Below are 20,034 nucleotides of genomic sequence, written 5' to 3'. Positions count from 1 at the left end.
ATATATATATATATATATATATATATATATATGACGGCAGGTCCCCCGCACATCTTGTGGTATCGAAAGGAAATGTTGATGTCCCATACCCTGTTCACTCTTCTTGAATTTTATGCCGTTGAAAAGCATCAAGCCTTTAAAGCCGAAAGAAAGGTGGAATCAATATTTTCTACCGATTCAGGAACTAACCAGAATATATTCCTATTATAGGCTACATTTCTAGGATAGGGCTTTCCGGCTTTGTTGTGATTGATACGCCGCGCATATCTGATTTGCTTTCTCATGGTCATGTCCACAGAATTAAGGTTCATTTCATGTTTTGCTTGTTTGCCGTTTCGAGTAAAGAATTGCAGGATGACTCTGGGAACTTTTATGTGGGTCTTCCGTCTTGCGCGCAATTGCAATTACGGACATCGTTTCTCCCGGATGGTCTGACTTTTCCGCACAAGTTTTGTCGTCTTTGAAGGCGGATATTTTATGTGTACGGGTTCTTGCAAAAGTGATAGAACCTGCTGCTTATGTCACCGGAATACCTCAGCTGCACTCGTCCTGCATGGCTTCTTCCACCGTCTCCCCCAAGACCTATACAATAAAATTTCACTCCATAATGTCAAGAACATTAGTCGTGAGATGACGCAGAGCCTAATGTCATTGGTTCAGGCACCTTTTATACAAACTACATTTGAATAGGATTAACATAGGCTAGTATATATGATGTGTGGGCACCAGTTTTTATACTGGCCCGTCACATCTAACGAAGCCGACAGGCACCCACACCTATTGAACAATTCCGCATAGTGTTCGCGCTGAGCCGCATGTGCATCCGTTTGAGTACCGTGTATCCGGTGTAGACCCGAGGGAATAACACCATTGGGTGAACAGGAGAAGGTGTTCCTAAGGCCATCAACATGGTCAACTGGTGTTCCACAACTGCCAGTTCAACTATCCACAACCGAATTTCTGGGCCCCATATTGCATACAAATAGTTATTACCTGGCCCACACTAACCATACCCATCCTAGGTGCATACATCTGCCTGCATTCTTCATCTGGGTGTGTACAAGTCACAGAGGGTAACCTATAGCATGGTTGTAGGTTTAACACTCCAGACTGACCATGAGACATTTTCATATCATTTGGTACATCAAACGCCGTAAAGACCGGTTTTCTTCCTCCTCATCACTTTGCAATATCCAGCGTCTTGAAACTTGCCACCTTACCTTAGTCTGTCGAATTCTCAGAACGCTTTTGTTTATGCAGAACTTCGGAAATACCTGGTACTCAAATTTTCACTAAATAAACCTGTCATCTTCGGAGCACGTATTTTCTTTTTAGATGCGGCCTTCAGTATATTCCACTTTGTCAGAGTTTGCGGTAACTCTCCAGGCTTTCGGGAAACCTACCAACGGCTTCAACTATGAAACGATCCCGACCAATTTGTTGCACTGTATCTGCTGTGCAGTCCGATTTCCCTGGCTCTGATAGTGATGGTCATCTCATTGCCTCAAACAATCGACTGGTTGGCTGGTATCAAGTGTATACCTCATCACCGCCTGATGCGTTATAAACTGTATCTGTAGCTACAACCTTGATTCGGTTGCCAGTGAGATAAGTGGATACTTAGAGCACACGTTATTTCTTGTCTACGCGTGTCTGAAGCCATTCAGTATGTCAAGATTTTACGATAGGCACTTTACGATAGGCCCCGGGGGTATTCAAAAGAGACCTTCATGTGTTATACGAGCCAATGTGGCCTGATTAATTACCATGTCGTTCATATTTAGGGGTTAAGTATATTTGCGCTCGTTTTTGACCGTTACTTGGAACATGTTGCGTATAGCTGCATTTGTTCATTATGCTTTGAGGTGCTAGTTTGTTTTGCTTCTGAGATCACCGCCGTCTTCCATTCCCGAGTTCCCCAGTCGATAGGTGTTTCACTGTACCGGTGTCTTTCAGCCTCATACGCTAAAAGTTACTAACTGTTTCATGAGGATGCTATTTCTTTCCGAAATGGGCATTCTGGTGATATTGTTTCCAACTAGAGGGGTTCTTTTAAGAGAGCTCCTTTTCGATGTGACGGCGATTCCACAATATATTCCCTCGTCACTCCACAGATACCGTTTCAATTGCAGTGCATTGTTACTCGCCGGATAATCGGAAAGTTCTGTTTAATTTCTTTTGTTCCTCCAAGCACACAACATATGGATTTGATGTTGGATCTTCGAAGCAAACCTGAAACCGATAACTCAAACGAATGTTCTTTCCGTTCCTTACCTCCGCTGGCGTGGGTTGGATTAACCACTTGTCGTCTGGGCATGTTGCCCCCAGGTCGTTCAATGCCCCTGTCGTTGAGTCTGATGGCGACTGTCCCTGGTCTTCAAGTGGGTGCTGTTCGTTTTATGATTTTATTGTCTTTGATACTGTTTATTATTCCCCATATTTAAGTGATGTATATGTTGTGGGACGAACGTTCCTTTGATGCTTCAGATGATCAATTTGTCCACGCTACTTGCAGTACCACTCAGTAGTCTGTATTCCCAATAAATTGTATTTACAATTTGCAGCATGTCTCCGGCGTCCTCATTCATGAAAATACGACGGAACGGGACTATGAGTTCGGCGACTTGGGCCAAGTACTCGTTTGCTCCTGATGCACCGCTCAGAGCTTCCAGTTAACCATCCTGGTCATTACAGCTGAGATGTGACTCCACTGGTGATCTACCCCCCTGAAACTACTTGGTCTTGTTCACCCAATGCTCTCTTCTTGCACTTCATATAAGTTGTTCACGTGAAAGATGGTCGAGTTTGGTCTTTCTCTGCAAAGTTCAGTGGGAAAAGCAGATGAAAGAGAATGTGAGCTTCACTGAGGGAACCGTCTCACCCAGAGCAGCGGTGAAAATCTGTCAGTTGTAACATGAATTGTTTCCAACACTAAGATTTGTGTTAGTGCCCGATAACCGAATCCTTGCAGGTAATAAAGCTAAGACCAATATATGTAACTGCTTCTGGGAGGTCCATATCAATGTGACGATGATGTCCTCTCAACTAGAACCACTGAATATAGCAAGGTAAAATAAAACTATTGGGATTTCTGCAGATTAGGGGAACAGGTAGCTTTCTCAGTCTGTGTTGGAACCAACTGTTGTCTCCGTTTCGGGGCCTTATTATCGTAAAAAATTCATCGACAAGGAACACAACAGCTTTATTGCGAATAAGCGAATGCAAAGTTACAAAGGGCCTGTGGCCTGATAGGCTTTGGGTGAATACCCATCGTTGTGGGCCGTGTCTCTATGATATGCTTGAACACTCATCATCGTCGGCCGTTGCTTAATTGATTGACTGCTGGAGCGTTCAACCGGAAGCTGTCTTTTCTGGCCTGTGAGGTTTGAGGGTCTCAGTAGGTTTCCGGCCTTCTGGGATTATTTTCAGGAATGTGACCTTCCAGGCAGTCCGAGAGCATAAGAAACAGTAATGAGAGGAACGAAGGTAGCGCCTCCGGCCTCTGCGGAACGATTTGGCAAAAACGTGCGGTTAGGATGTATAGAAAAGGCTGGTTGTTGCGTGCCAATATATCATGGAATCAAATGAATGATACTAGGACATAATTCAAATCACAGGATGAGGATTCCAAACACCGCTGGTTCGTCGCTGTGGGGACACTAGCGCTTTTTGTCAGATGCCTGGTGCTTGTCTATGAAATGACTGGCTTTTGCCATATTTGGCGCAAAAACATTCTATCTAGGCCTATTCCACTACTCTGGGGTATTCAGTCTGACAAATAACTAGTCAAGACCAACCTGTGATGATGAATAAGAGCGCACCAATGAACACGGACTCTCGGTAGAGTTATTTTTTCTACTGAACATAGTTCTCTCATAGACGAGCTGTTTTCACTCGGAAATCATTTAGAACTCTGATCTTTATACTGCGTATACGGTATTGCGAAGCTCTCGGATTAGCAGTTCTATGGAAAATTCTGACACTCAAAGGTCAAAGTACATTTCGCGTCAGTTGTAGTACAATCAAGCTAGCAAAATGCAGTCCGCTTACATTCTATCGAACTGTTAAAGCCACTAGTGACTAACACAACGTGGATGAACCAATTAGTTTGCCGGACTTACCGTAGTCGATCTCTGTAGTAATTTACCAGTATTCAGTACTAACGTGGCTCTGCCTCTGAGCAGCACCTCAATTTCGAGACGTGCTGATTTTGTACTCTGGCTTGTGTCATGCTCTCAATCGGAAAATTCTGTGAGATATGGTGAGCTTATTCCAGTATTCTTGTAATAGGTGATATGGGCTGTAGAAATGCACACCAGGGGAAACCCTCACATGGTGGCTTGAATAAGCCACCACAGCTTTTCACGTCCGTAAGGTTTATAGAAATATTCTGCCCTCGAAAGAATGCCACACTTCAGAGGAAACTGAAAAGCTTCTTATTTTGTTGTCCATGTTTCGGATCGGAATGCGTTGCGCGTGTGATTTCAGCTTACAGAAACGTGTTCCATCTTCTCGAAAATCGGTGGTGATTGATAAGGAATAGAATTGGTGATCTCGTCATAAAATCTATTTTTCAGGTACATGGTTATCCGGTCTATAACAGTAGTGATTTTAAACAGCAGTTTCACTTCCCACTGGAAATTGAAATGCCAAGTGTATTTGGCAACAGCAAGCCTCGTTTCAAAGCTGAGTGATTCTGCGTGCGTTATTTATAAAGCTATCAACGCAATCCAAGACTTAGTCAGAAATGACCAAATTGTTGCTACCTCTGTGGTAACAACCAACTTTCCGTTTCACACTGAAGTGCAACAACTTTTAGAAATAGATGACATAGTCTCCAATGCTTTGAGAAGCAACGATACTCTGACATGTTAAAAGGCATCTTTCAAAGGTTTAACTGTTATCACAAGCTTAAGAAGTTTGTCCTGCGGCCACAGCACAATTCGTAATGTCGATCGGTTGAAAACTAGACATCACCATGTGACTCGATAATACTGACATATTCCGGCGAAACACCATTTTCAAAGGGTACTTTATTTTCGAGAACCTGAGAGTTTTTGGAAAACGTTCAGGGATGTTGAAGACTATATAATGTTTCCTCATGAGTACATGCAGCTGTGGCAGGGCAAACAAATACGAGTGCACTAGCCACAACTATGGATCACCATACGTTTATTGTTTGATTTTCTGTCTGATTGTTTATTATACTCTGTTCTTAACATGTTGTTCAACGCACTGATAGAGCAAAGAAGTTGTGTGAACATGATTTCCAGATATTCCGCTATGGGCCAGACTCAAACAGAAATGCAGCCGGTCAACCGGATGCAATACTGCGATTAACGATTTGCGGAGATAATTATACGTAATATTTTGTTTATTTTAACTGCTTTCCGGTAGATCCACTCGTGAAAACAAAAACGTAGCCAACAAAAAGCTTATGACAATTTATTTCAACAAAATACAAAAAACCCACAGTGAAAATAATTTTGGTGGGGAGAGCGGGCGGTAGTAGAATCTATCCATCCAATTTTGTCTATCTAATTACTGTTTGAGTATATTCGATTTGCGTGAAGTCAGACGCACCGCTACGTGCAAACCGCTTATCCCAAAGTAAAGATGAAAAAATATGGTGGAATGACAAACACGCGTAGAATCGCCCTACTATGATGCCATAATAGTGATCACTCGCACTGGTTTGTATTAAACCAAGCTGATGGTGGCATAACTCATGTTACAAAGAAACACCACACTTCCTCAAAACGAACCGTAGTAGATTCATCCTCTCCGAAATGCCCACTAAACGTTATTTGGGCGTGAATGAATTTCAGTGTGATAAAGTAGAAGTTGAGTGACTATTCGTAATACCATTTCGGAGGAGTACAGTGGACTCGAGTAGATGCCGGCAAAAAAGCAGGGTGAACTCAGCTCAGGAAACTTATTTCGTCAAGATTTAGTATACTCATTGTTTGTTAGTCCCACTCTGCTTAGATGTGTGCACTCGTATGTTTTGTGATTCTACGCCCATGCAGTTACACCAGATTTTTTGAAAACAGACTTGCGTTCCAGGATTGAGGTACATTTTACCTCAAAGGTCTTTAAGTCTATGGAAGGCGGCTCGCCAGGCCGTTCTGTCAACTGCAGGATTTCTCCGGGGCCCGATCTCAAGAACGCAGTCCGCAACTGTTACCCGTGGCTGCCACTTTGGTGGAGTTTCCGTCATCCTCGATTTTAAGCATCATTACACAAGAGAACGATTGGCGGTTTCGGGACACAACTTCTGAGCATTCAGCTCACGTAGCAAAAACGGCGAATGTGTGTATGTATCCAGGTGCATTTAGTAATTCCGGGCTCCGTCATTCCAAACCCTCCATTTTTTCAAGTCGATTATGATTAAAGTGGACAATAAATCCAAACAGCCTGGCGTGGGTATCATAATTGAACTCTTCCAATCATTCTGAAATGTCGTTGGTGGACCTATAATGTGTTGTCGTGTGGTATTCAAGATTTTGCAACCTACCAATACTTTCGGACGCTTATTACGCCCGTGTGTAATGCATTTTGCTAACATTTAATTTGGCGTCAAACTTTGGCCGGGAACAAGGTTCCCCAGAACCAGCTGAAATCCACGTGGTACACTGCTACAATTTCTGATTTAAATGAAGCTTTCAAGTCCCAGGAAGTCCGATAGAAAGCTAAAAGTGAACCGCATTTAGCCAACGGTGAGCTAATACCAAAGCGTATACAGTTGTTAGTAACTACAGTTCTGTCGTTGCATGAGTCACGCACCAGAATTAATACACAAAATTTTTGGATTCAGTTGTTGATATTGTGAGAATATTTGGAGATTTCATCGGAGGTATCGCCCACCCTCAATCTACCGAAGAACGGGAAAGTGCTGCATTATTGTGGCGCTCTCCTATGCGTTTTTTCAAGAAGGAAACGTTCCAGAGATGACCACTGAGGCGGAATCAGATCATTACGCGCTCTTCGCTCCCACAGAAATCACTGTCATTTTTGGAACAAAAAGAACGGATATTGGAGCAACCCTGCTTCACGCTCTAACCAACCTCGAACTTGATAGATTCTGTCCACGAGGAAAAAAGGGTTTTCAGTGCTGGGATGAACGCGCGCATGCAAAAAACAGTTCCCAGGACCTCTTCGTGTGCTCAGTTTGGGCTCCCGTGTAATTGAGGAACGAGGGGTATAGGGGGAAGTTCCACTCTTAGCGCCTTCGCTGCCGAGGTAATATCAATCGCATAGTGTCTCATCCGGGAAGTCCATGAAATTTACATCCCAAACTCTCGGCGCTGAGAAAGGTGAAGAAAAGGCAGTGTCATAATCATGTCGACAGTGACAACATAACCACATTGTCACCACTTTAGCATCTACTATTAACCTTTTGTCTGAAAATCGGTTTAATGTTGAGATTAGTGGAGTGAGATGGTTGTTTAAAATCCGCAAGCAATCTGTTACAAGTTTCCCTCTATCTGAAGCTCATCAGCTAGGCGTAGTAACCAAGGGCTAAACCATTCAATTCCTCATGTGATCTAGTTTTGTGAAAGAATTATCCTCAAGCTCATAGACCTGGAAGAAAAACTTTAATGAATATATTCGCGAAGAAACCTTGAGGTAGCCTTTGTGTTGCACATTATGTGCAGAAATAACAATGTGCTATTGATTGCAAGGGACTCCATCGCGCCTCCAGCTGCATGCATATGAGCTACCGGGTATAACGCTGCTTTGCTCACCAGATGCATTTTGAAGCAAATCGCACTCTTGGATTTTCAAGGGTTCGACGGTGTACGACGGCAGTAATGCCGGCCACATGGAAATGATAGTGGCCAATTTTGCTGGTCATCTTACGGCCTTTGGACTTCTGTCATACTGGACAGCACTAATTTATTCCCGGATCACCCGGCAGAACAATTCCTAGCGGCCAGTACAAAAATATGCATACATATAAATTCGGTCATTCATACATACATACGTACAAGAAAATAAGAAAAACTACTCCACTGCAAATCTTTGAACTAAGACGCATCCAGGAGCCCGAATATGGTAATCCACGAGCTCGATGACGAAACCACGCAGGTTCCGTGGCACGAGAAGGCAGGCTGCATCATTAGCAAAGGACTGATGAAACCGGATAACGAGTGGATCAGCGTAATACTGCTGACTCTGCTATTACCTCTAGTATCCTAAGATGTATCTATTCTCAGCCTTCGGATCCTACAGAAACATTGTTGGAACTTTCATCCGTGAACTGCCTCACTCTTCTGAAGTAAAGTTTGTCACCCGTCATTACAGTACACACGGTCAAGGGTTTTCCATGAACCAATCAATATTTATGTTTTGAACTTTTAGGTGGACAGTCTTCGTGCAGCAATTTTGTTTCCGCTCAGCATGTCTCTTAATCTGACAATTGTTTGCATATGCTATCCAAGATGCACAACAGGAGCAGCTGACCACGGGTAAAGATAACCCTAGTTGCATCTATTTTTCGACATTTGTGATCGTGATCGGATCGTTCTAAAAATGTCTGTAATCCCCACAAACATTACAGAGGAAGTGGATATGACGCCAGTATTCATTCCATTTCTTACTGGCGTGTAAGATTTTAGACGAGAAGACGACCCAATGCAGTCTCGTCAACCTACTCCAAACGCACAAAAAGGTGTTCCCAGAAGCAGTCATATTGCCACTATATATTTCCAAAGATGTTCAAAACTGTGGGGCAATTTTTTGGATGATCGAATACAGGTAATGTGGTGGTTGCCTAATTCATCTTCGGTCAAAGATCCATACGAAAATAACAGCACTTCCTACCGAGTTTTAGGTTTTCATCAGAGGCTTTCTGCATCACCAGTCTCCTGGATGTGTTATTTAGTGCAAGTATCTTACAGAAGATCATCTTGACAGATGTAAATAAGGATATAAGGTGAGTTTTTCTCAAGGGAACTTCAAACACAAAGTGAGGTACTTGCTACCTCTCGATGAAAACACAATTACTAAGGATAAAGTGTTCTTCCGTGGAACGAGTGCCTCTAATTTAATGCGTCGGCCAATTCTTTTTGAATACCAAGTTCCACTTGAGAATAAAGTGGTTTGTCCCAAATTATTTGTTTGTTACTGCCACCCTAGTTCACTGAACTGCGTCCCATATTCTAGCCACTCTGCTCCTGTGTTTTGTGCAACATGCGAACAAATTCGTGGAGTCCTCGAGAGATTACTCTCTAAATTAGGGTGTCCAACATTCAGGGCGTAGGATATCACTGACATTCTGCCGAGTTTCCCTACGAACTTGAGCAAATTGTGATTTCTTTCAGCCCCGTATACGCATTATGCATGGTCACGCAAACTCGTTCACTTGCACATGACTGGTTGCCAGACTTCTTCACGCATAAGAATGGATGACTCCTTCAAAACTCTTTGGACAGGCAATGCAAGATGGAGCGTCAGGATTTTTCTGCAATTTTTGCTGACAGGCTACGTCAAAAGTTTGAAGACAGGTGTATTCAAGATGAAGGACCAGATACCAGATTTTGACCTAGGTTATTTGTACCTTTCACTCGGGAACGTCGCCGTATCAGTGGCTAATGTCCATAGGTTTGTGGTAAAACGGCTTGTTTACCATTGTCCTTGCGGTCTATCGGCTGATGTTGCCTAGGTCAAAGAATAATTTCGAGTCACGATGTGACCTAGTCTTCCCCAAAGACCGACTGAGCACCACCTTACTTCTAACTGAGTATTTGTGTGGCGTGAAATCGAACCCAGACGATCCTCAACGGATCTGGTAAGCTCCTTTCTATACAAGTCGCTTCCATAGGGACGCTCCAACATCTCGGAACGGTTTTTCCAACAGATGATCAATTAAAATATCTTACCTCATTTCTGCTGGTTAGAGAACACTTAGGCGGAGCTGTAATCATAGGCGTCGGTAGAAATAATAAAAAAGGCCATTGAAGGATTGTCCGGCAGTTCCCTAAAATTCGACCATAAATTACTCAGCTCGGTTTAGTCAGCTAATCATCAAGCGTTTGCGACTTTTACTCATAACTGCACTTGTACAATTTATCAGAATGTTGATATAAGGACGTCAACTTGTTGGCTCAGTCACCTTTGCGAAATCCAACAGAAGCGCCGCATGAATGTACATTGTCCAAATCCTTGTGCATATTTTCTGTTTGTTTTCACGTGGTTTTCAGGCTGTTTTGTAGGACGTCAGAAAGGGCTGAGCGCTATTTGCTTTGTGTGGCAGTGTCCATCACGAGGCTTTATATGGTGGTGTGAACAAATGTGAAATAAATCGTGTCGGAGGAATTCATGACATCCAGAACGAATGTATCGATGACTGCGCTATAAAAGTGCCAGTTACACTTCGGGACAAGATAACTCAATTTTGATTTCGGTTCTAACTTGTCCTTAGAATCTCTGCAAATTTCAGATGGTAACCCTTTCAAGTTTTCCCTTCACAAATGGCTAACGGTGAACGTGTTCACCGCTGTATCCCTTGAATAGTAACTTTTAGATAATTGCAGTTAATAAGTCATAAGCAAGAAGCGAACGTTGCTGTGATTATCTGGTGTAGTTGGCTCAGGCATCGAAGGCTAAGGGACTACTTCTTAGTATTCGTAAATAGGGGACCACCAATAATTGTCTTTTATTGGCTCTTGATTTAACTTATTCTGTGTCAGACCAAGGCTTTTCGATAACTGCCGAGTTTGTGACATGACTTTTTGCTAGTTGAGGTTGTCTATAAACCAGCGGTTAGCAATGCTCGCAACTACGCTCAGTCGCGGCTGCTTCCCTCTTCACCCCACAATTTGATGGCAGAATATCAACCAAGCAGGTGACCGCAGTTACGTGGGGTGAATGTAGACAGGAGTGGAGGTCGGGATGGACAGCAATAATTCAGTTCCACTCAAAAGTAACAGTTCGTATTCTACGGTCTACTTCTTTGTAGATAAAAATGTTTAGTCTAAATAACTAGGCTGAGTTACCATAGTCCTTGTGAGTTCTATGTCAGGCGGTTCCGTTTTCAAAAGATTACTTGTCTATGGATTGTACGGAGAAATTCTTCTTCTGGCTGAGGCTATGAATGGAAGCTATTTCACAAGGCAATCTTGGGTCAAAAAATGAGGCGAAAGATCGGAGTGCGTCAGAACGCTCAGATGGGGTAATTTAAGAGCTCTGGTCCGACATATAGTGGAGTGGATTTACCGGAGCAGAGTTATTTTCTATTCTGATCTGTCATGTTTGAATACATATGCAAGGCTCTGGGTTGATATAAAGGCGACAATTATGCTTAATGTCCGGTTGGCAGAACTTATCAAGGTTTGGTCAGATGAAACAGATCTACGGCGCGTTTTGCACTATTATATTTTGTTGTGCCATGAGTGGGAAACAACATCTTTCGCCGGACGAGACAACAAGTATGTCTCACAGTGCAGCAGGTTATATTGGCAGGACGTGGGACGAATTCATTCAAGGTCCGAACGAATGAAGAATCAGGTCCTTATTGAGAACTGACTGTTTCTGGACGTAAGAACAGCTCTCTAGAAAATGCTCTAGGAAGTCCACTCATTAAAAATAATTGACGGGCGACTAACCTGGTGGTAAAGCTTGTCGCACCTGTTTGATCGATCCGGGGAATGACGAGATCTTGATGTGTGATCACGTGGTGAATTGGAGTGAAAAGATTCATCGAGACTCCGAAGACGTCGAGGACGATGATCCTTACTATCTTTATATGACATCCGTGTAGAGTGGGTGGTAACTCGATGAGCCGAGCGATCCTCTGATGACCGTTGTCGCCTAGACGTTGACCTGTTAGCTCGTGGTGGAGCCAGTTTGTGTACTGGTTCACAAACGTCAGCCAGTCTATCAGCTGATATATTCTGACTCACACATGACTTACTGAAGCTCCGCACATACTACAGAGTCAGCTATTACCCGATCACTGAAGTGAAAAATTTCGTTAAGATTAATTGAAAGAGGTACGTTTTCACTTTGCTGCATTGAAACGATTGAACTGACAATCTCCTGCAAGACCTAATAAGTAGCAAGCCAATGAGATGAGGGTCTGCATACGTCATTTATAAAAGCTTTGCATGCCAGATACAATAAAATGATTCACCATGCGACTGTCCTCACGTGGAACGCAGGATACATTTGAATTTTTCTTCTGTTGCTCCCGCCAACAAGTTGTCGACTGGTCTACAGATTTCATCCTGGTCATGAGTCACAGATGAATGGAAATTGCAATGGATTGCCTTTTGTTCCAATCAGTCAAATCAGTTTCTGAGACTTCCTTCTTTATGACAGATTTATGGGATACACATTATGAAGATGCATTTTCTGTTAGTTCAGGTCACCCGTAGTTGAACAGTATATTTCGTCAAGGTATTACGTTTCACCATTCTTTGTCCTTCAGTCGGAGTTTATGAAGAATCCGTTCGCCAAGAATAAAAAACTAATGCGTTCGTTTTATCACATGCCGCATAATCCAATCAAGTTGACGCATGTTGATGAGCCGTTCCAAGCTCAACAGAGCTCTCATGTCACGTATATATCACGCAAGCACTCTTACTTTCATCTCAAGATCCTGCGTGTTTTTGTTGACTCTCATACAGAAAAACGTCTATTTAGGTTCATTCGCCGCTTTCGCTCTCTAGGGTATGCCAAAGCTGTTTATCATTCCGATAACTCTTCCGGTCACAAGTTTGTTTTTCGAACATGGCCCGAGAATCATTGCGCGAAGGTTGAGTGACGTAAACTGCAGGGAGAATTTATGCTACACGGGTACTACTGCTTGTGATATGAGGGCATGTGAGTGATCGTTGACTCAGCTTTTGAAATACTTAGCATAGTAGTACCAGATGAATTAAACAACACATAATGGCTGATTAAAGCAAATCAGTCGGTGATTTCGAATGATTTGACTTAGGAACTTCTGAGAAAGAAATAGGACACCAAAAGAACACTCCTCTCTACCCTATTTATCTCAAAAGCACTCAATAGACGTGATAAAACAGTGGACAACAGTGCGCCAGTGCGATATCCCGTAGTAATAAAAAAATTAAAAAACCAAACATGGATTTTCATGCATGTTGTTGGTGTTGTGCCCCGCCAGGTTGTTTGGAAGAGATATCATTAGTGTCACTATTATTATTCTTATCAGCTTTTTTCCTAGAAGGTATCTGCGATTTCTTCGCCACGACTATTCTTATATATTTCTTCCGAGTAGGAACTGACTGCTGACTGAACTGACTGCTAGAGGGAGTGAGTATGTTTGTGAAACCGATTAGGATAGAGAATTCAGGTGGCAACCTTCAAATATATGTACCATGGGTTTTCTGTGCATTTCCACAGTACAACACAAACGCCATATTGGGAATGATCACCACCACTAGAACGCATATTTCCAGCCTCAGACATAGAGCCATCAGACATAGAAATGCCGGGTATCTAATTTTCGTGACGAGGGCTAGAGCTTTTATTGGGCATAGATATTTTTGCTTTGTTTCTCAACGCTGAGCGCTTCATAGGAGTGAGTTAGTTCTGGTTACTGAAGCCTTAGGAAGAGAGGTGTTTCGAGAATGGATTGAGGAGAGCAAATTCAAAAATAGGTGTTGCTTAAGTGAGCAAAGGGCATCAAAAACTTAGCGATCGAGCCATATCTGCGACGGTGTGCACTCGTCCTAAAGACGGCACTAGCTAAAGTATACAAGGCCGTAAGTTAGGCGTTTGAAACTTCTTTTAAAGTGATGGTCTGACTACTGTTTTCTTCCTGCAATTCGAGCGTGATAGGCAAAAATACGTTTTTCCCGGGTAGACAAAATTCCAGCATTTGTAGCATATGACTCATCAATCGTAACTCGTGCTGTGTCAAACGGTCACTTAGGTATCTATTAAATGACTCTTCAAATACTTGAGTACTGGAAGTGAAATGTTCATTCTACACAAGAGCAATACTGTGTGGGTATTGATTATCTAAAGTAGGTAGCCATCCTTTATCTTTTGTGCAACGTTACCAAGATTTACTCCTATAAAACAGCACCGGTGGCTAGATAGTCCTTCTTATATGAACTTGAAGCTGGTATGAGTTTCTGGAGATTGTGGTGCAATTTTACTTAGAGTAGGTCGATTTATTATACTCTCATTTAATAACCAAGTGCTTAACAAACAGACGCATACTGACACTCAAGGCATGTGTAAGATTTTGTGGATAATAGCATGTCTGTCACAATTTACCCACTCGGGGGATGCCACGGATAACTCCAGATATTTTTTATAGAAGTTTTTCATCGTCCCAAAATCACGCAAGTAAGTACGGAATAAAACAAACAGTCCATTTTTAGCTGTCAGCCGACTGCTACTGTTTTCTCCTAGGTCATACCGTAGTTCAATTTCGCACATATCTATAGATGATGTCTGTGATGTTTGGGAGTGCTCCCTACAACGCGTGTTATAGAACTGGTCATCTGGATAGGTCCACACCGGGGAACATTTTCACAGGACAAAATAGAGTCATCGGTGGGCGTATTGTACCTTTGACATTCCATCTTCAGATTTCAAGCCAGAAAATTCAAGTTTGCACGCAAAAGTTTTTCTAAAATTTCAGTACAACAAATATTTCTGGTGGCCAGTTTGCTAATAGATTTTCTTGAGAGTGATATGGACTGGAACTTTGTAAGTCATGTATTACTTCAACACAGACCACCAACAGTTTAATCAGTAATCTAAAATTCATCTTCAAATGAATTCAGTCATCCTAAATGTGGGTTAATCACTCAATTTAACGGTCGCTCTTGGTCAACCGAGTTAGTCTTCAACTACCAACCGGGAAAAATCTGATTTCAAATCCCCCACTGATGACTCTGTTGGTGGAATTCCGTGGCTAATGGCATAAGTACCACGGGGCGCATCATGGCTTTCCATGTCATACAAGTGGCCAGATTTCCCCATGGGTTAGATTTGAGCCAACAGACGGGGACTCAAACTCATTCTAGCCCAATTTGAGGGCGATATATAGGAATCGTGCTTCCTTGGAGTTTCTTGCTCGTATGGTTGTGTAGGAGTTAAATGCTGACTGTCCACAGATCCTTCTAGTTGCTCCTGTCAGTGTTCTCGTAATACCTGTTGTGTCCGTTTGTATAAGTACGCAGTTGTCATTATACTTACCACTATCGAGAGCACATCGATGTTCAAAATTGTTGCTTTGAAGCCTTATTGAAAAAGTAAGACGAGAAGTGTCGTTGAAGACTAGTTAAAAAACTTAACATGCTTCCACATGCTTCGTACATTGAACACAATTAGAGGTGTAACAAAGTTCCCATTTGACTATCCTATCGTTCAGTACTTGCTGAAATATGAACATGCGATACAAATCATGTAGTTCGTCAAAGGCAATCAGAGTGGACTTAATCAGGAATGGTGGAATTTTCGTATCCTAGTAACGTATCACAAATTCTGACAAGATGTTTTTGACTAGTCGAAAAAATCTTGCAGCAGCTATTATGTTCTGCCATTCTGAAGAATAACGTTGAAATTGCATGAATCACAAAAAGGGCATATTTAACGTCTATAATTGAAGTTATCAATCTGCTTAAAACACTGGTAGATTTATCACCATTGTGATCTTATATCCGGAAAGGGTGAACAACACATTAAAAGTAGGTGAATAAAATCAGTTAGCGATGGCCAATACATTTGTACAATACTAAATACACAGTATCAACTCGATGATTTAGTGTTTATCTGATCAACAATGCTCGTTTTTCTGTTAATTTGTAGAATCGCAAGTTGGTGAAACCTGCAGATCGTGATGAAGCTGCATGATACGGTTCAAGACTGCTAATTTTTTTAAAAGCGAACTTGCTAAATAAAATTAAATCCAGCCGTCAGTCAAGCAGGCAATAATAAAATAGATTGACAAAACAGCGTTGTGAAAAGTAGTACGTCCACAATATTTTGACTAAATATATTCACGCTCATATTCTTTTGCAAAGACGATCATACTATTATTATCTCCGTACAGAGCGGGTATCGGGTCAACTGCTGGCGGATTAAACCACACAAGTATTTCAGATGTTCTGTCTTAATCTGACGCTCCGGGATCTTTGTGTCATCCTTACAAGGACAAAACCTACAAATCTGCGCATCACATATTCTACTGGAGGAGAAATCTGATATCGGATATGGAGAATTTCACTGATTTCAAAATCTAAATTGACAAAGGTTTATTGTAAAAATAAAATGACATTCCACACACAATATAACTTTTCTAGGTAAGGAGATTGGGTTTTGTCCCCAATTTTAATCACCAGAATAGATGCGTGGTTTTGAAAGACCCAATTTATCTTGCTTCGTGGATGGTTTCTCTGATGCTAATTCCAATCCATCGGAAGCCAAAACCTTTTGCATATTTATTCCTACGTATAGGCAGCGGATGTCACGTTTCTTGGAAATCAAAAGAAGCAAACAACGATCCGTATGACTATTGATATCTCTTAACCCCTGCCATCTGGATGACTGAATGCCAAGTTGAACTACGATGGTTACGGCTGTTGGACTTTCATCCTGCTGGTTGAGTCCAACACTTAAGATCAATTTAAACATCGAGGTTTATGTGACCATCGCACCAAATCGAACGATAGACGGTACAACTGGGTTTCGGAGGCGGTTAATCTGAGCCATGCTGCTGAATTTTAGTAGCCGAGCTAGACTATTTAAACAACAGTTTTCAGCGCACCGATCATGCTACATCGGCAGCTTACCGGGTACCTCTCAGTTCTTGGAATGATCCAAACGTGTAAAATAACAACGTTATAAATAATCAGCTTATTTTATCTCAGTATAAACCCGTATTCCGTCAGCACATATGACACCAGTTCCACTACTGTATGATTGTGTTTGAGTGTGATGTTGTGTGACGACTTTGCAGCATGCTTACTTTCATACCTTATAAAGTGTTCATCTAGCATTGTCCTACGAAAGTTTACCATGCGGACAACATATCGAATCAGAACCCCAACAGACGTTACGCAGTACCTCTTTCAATCAAGGTTGATATTTCAACTGTAGGTGTTAGGTAGAAACTACTGATGAGGCATGTGTTTTTCTCGTATCTCCGCCTCAAATCCATTCGAAGGTGTAGGTTATAACGGAACTGCCTTTTATAGAACTGCCTTGCAGCGTTCGTGATAATCAATGAATATCTATGAAAGTTGAAGAGGACGCGTGAGGATGTTCAGTTTTTTTAAATAGGATGCGTGTTGGATGCCTAACTTCCTGTCCAGTAGTTTGTAACCGTTTAGTCGTTGTTTGCTAGTGAACAACTTCGCGGCGATGGGCTTTCCTCCTTACATAGGAATCGTTCTCTGTTTACCTTTTGGGAGGTGCTTCAGTCAAAGTCTTTCTTACACATAAAAACAATACTTGAAAATGAAAAACTGCGTTCTTGCTCATGATCGATTCATTTTCCAAAATTTATTCGCTTGCCATGTAATTAATCCAACCAAACCTGTTGATAGTGGCCCATTCTTAGAAGTTCGACAGTGACTCTAGGCGGATGCCAGTATAAAGAAAATGTTATTATGTTGCAGTAGAGCCACCTTCTGTTAACAAATTTGGTCACAGTCCGGCCACCGAAGCAAGAAGTATACTGTTCTATTAGCGCCTTCTCAGACCTGCGCCAGTGTTCATGGTTTGTCTACTTTTTAGCACTGTTCTTCCAAATCACATCACATCTGAAATGCAAGAATAGCAGGTTGAAGGACACGTTTTGCTCGTTATTGGGTTATTTCGACAAATGCTTGCACATTCAACACTAATAGGTATTGGGTTTTCAGGGAAACCATCAATAAAAAGCTATTCCGAATCAGAGCATTGCACAATGGTGCTCGATATTTATCTCACTGAAATCCCCCTTGGAACACACCAAAGAACATTTACGCACAAGAAAATAGGCTTAACTATCATTCCTTATTTCCCTCACATTCTTGAATTATGATCTCTGTGAATTATAATCTCTGCTTGAATGACCCGAAAACACAGACATTCCTCAATCTTTTGTCGAATATTTCAGTTGAATGGTGCACTTTTGAGGAGAAGTATTTTCCATGGTGTCTCAATTTCCTAGCTCTTAGAGCATCTGGAAATCCTTATACAATGACAGCAACCTCGAGTTCCTTGCAGTCTTAAAAAGGCGGTTCATGTTTCATCCTTAAATCAGTCACCTTATTGGTCAAAATAATCGGGGTATTTTTCTACATCTTCATGTCTTTAACAAAATGTCCACAGACTGTCAGGTCGGCAAATAAAAACAAGCCGGAGAGTTATCGAATCGGACCAGTCCTAATGGGGATATGCGATCTTATCCATTTGTACAACAGGTTTTCCCCAGGACAAATCAGTGGTACAATGTAAGTGATATCTAGAATCTGGATATTTCCAGTGTCGCTCTGGACTAAAAAAATTGCGATCATTTAGGCACGGCATTAAAGCTAGTTTTCCGGTGCACCCTGAACGTCATTTAATGCTCATCAACACCGGCAAATTTATTTTAATGACATTCGACATATTCGGTATTGTTCATTTAGATTGCTTTTAAAGAATCACATCTTGCCCAAGGCCGGCAGTGATTTGCTTATGAGAAACATTGGCATTAATGCAGATTCATCGAACTATTCAGCCCTCATTTATGTTAGATACTGATAGACTATGCCAGACGATGACCAAATGCAACTATGAACTAAGAGTCTCTTAGATAGGAAAGAGCGTATTTACTAAACATGTGTGCACGAAGAGTTGGCGTTGAAACTGGTCCTCAGAAAGCTTTGAAAATCAGTGAAAGTAGGTGGCGTGCTAAAAGTAGCGGGAACCTCATCGATGGCAAATCACTATTACAAGAGATGGTTGTATGGCTTGGGTAGTGGCACAATAAAAGTTATCAGCGCTGCGCTTTGGACTCCACTATTTCCAGCTAATAAAGTACAGCCCTGTGATGTGTTGCTGCCTGTTCCTTGTAAGAAATTAAGAAAAGGTTAAGGGACATCCTTTTGTCCCACTACGAAGTAAGCTGGCCTCATACTCAATTTTGCAGTTGATGAGCTTCCATGCTCTGTGTTTTTCATTTTAAACTCTTACTGGATTTACTTATTAAGGCGTCGCTAAATATTCAAATCGCAAAACTGTTCAGTCCATCTAGCTCAACTACACCCACAGTTTATGTATTTTCCCGCGTCTTTGATATGCTTCCGGTAGTCCATGGCCTTTGCCCCTGTACTACACCTAAAGTCGGAATGCCAGTTCACTGCGCACGGGATGCCCAAATGTGCAGCGCAACCAAAGCACCACAACTTTACTGATCGACAGGCAGCTGCAAATCCTCTGGGGGCTTTGCATCAACACTGCGACCAAAATGAAACCGGTGTGGGAATAAATTTGCTGGTATGTCATCTACTCTGGACACAGTAATTCAATGTAGAACATCAACCTATCAAATTTAGTACTGCCTGACTTGAGGTAGTCAATGATATCAAAACGGGCAAGGACACTGGGGAATGTATAGTGTTAGGAAAGTTCGAAATATAGAGACCTAGCTAGAGGCTGCTAGTGAACCCAGCTGTTTGGGCCGTTTCAATAGCAACATGCACTTTGTAGTCAGTTTACAGTGTTGTTTCAGTTTGTCCATTTTGTACGACCCCAGAAATACACTTTGTTTGACCATCATTATTCTACTTGGTAAAGCTTAACAAACGATTATCAGAAAAGCTATACGAATTCTGCAATACTGCATGACGCAGACTGTTATGAACAATTTTTACAATTTCGTTAAATAGCCAAGTATTTTTTCTTGCTTTTGAGATTTTGTGATATAATTTGCGCCTAATACTAAACGCACAAAGAGATAACTGGCCTCATTTCCTCTCAAGTCTACTTGAGCCCCCCGCTACAAAAGGTGTTGAAATATTATGGAAAGTTATTGTTTATGTTTACATAAAATAAGCCCAGTCTCTCCCGTCTTCGAAT

General features: G+C 41.8%; 2 protein-coding genes across 2 annotated transcripts in view; one reads left to right on the top strand and one right to left on the bottom strand.

Moving 5' to 3' along the window:
- Positions 1–2,794, top strand: part of T265_04910 (hypothetical protein) — a gene marked incomplete at both ends in the record, with an annotated part of 66,055 nt that extends 63,261 nt beyond the window's left edge. The window contains 2 exons of the mRNA XM_009169770.1: positions 2,192–2,381; positions 2,565–2,794. Coding sequence (XP_009168034.1) covers positions 2,192–2,381; positions 2,565–2,651 — 277 coding nt within the window. The remainder of the gene's footprint in view (positions 1–2,191; positions 2,382–2,564) is intronic.
- Positions 1–20,034, bottom strand: part of T265_04907 (hypothetical protein) — a gene marked incomplete at both ends in the record, with an annotated part of 146,454 nt that overhangs the window by 6,692 nt on the left and 119,728 nt on the right. The window lies entirely within an intron of this gene.

Source organism: Opisthorchis viverrini (assembly GCF_000715545.1).
Source record: "Opisthorchis viverrini unplaced genomic scaffold opera_v5_86, whole genome shotgun sequence".
In the NCBI taxonomy this organism is placed as follows: Eukaryota; Metazoa; Platyhelminthes; class Trematoda; order Opisthorchiida; family Opisthorchiidae; genus Opisthorchis; species Opisthorchis viverrini.
The sequence above is the reverse complement of the archived record's forward strand: the minus strand, read 5'-3'. Positions and strand labels throughout refer to the sequence as shown.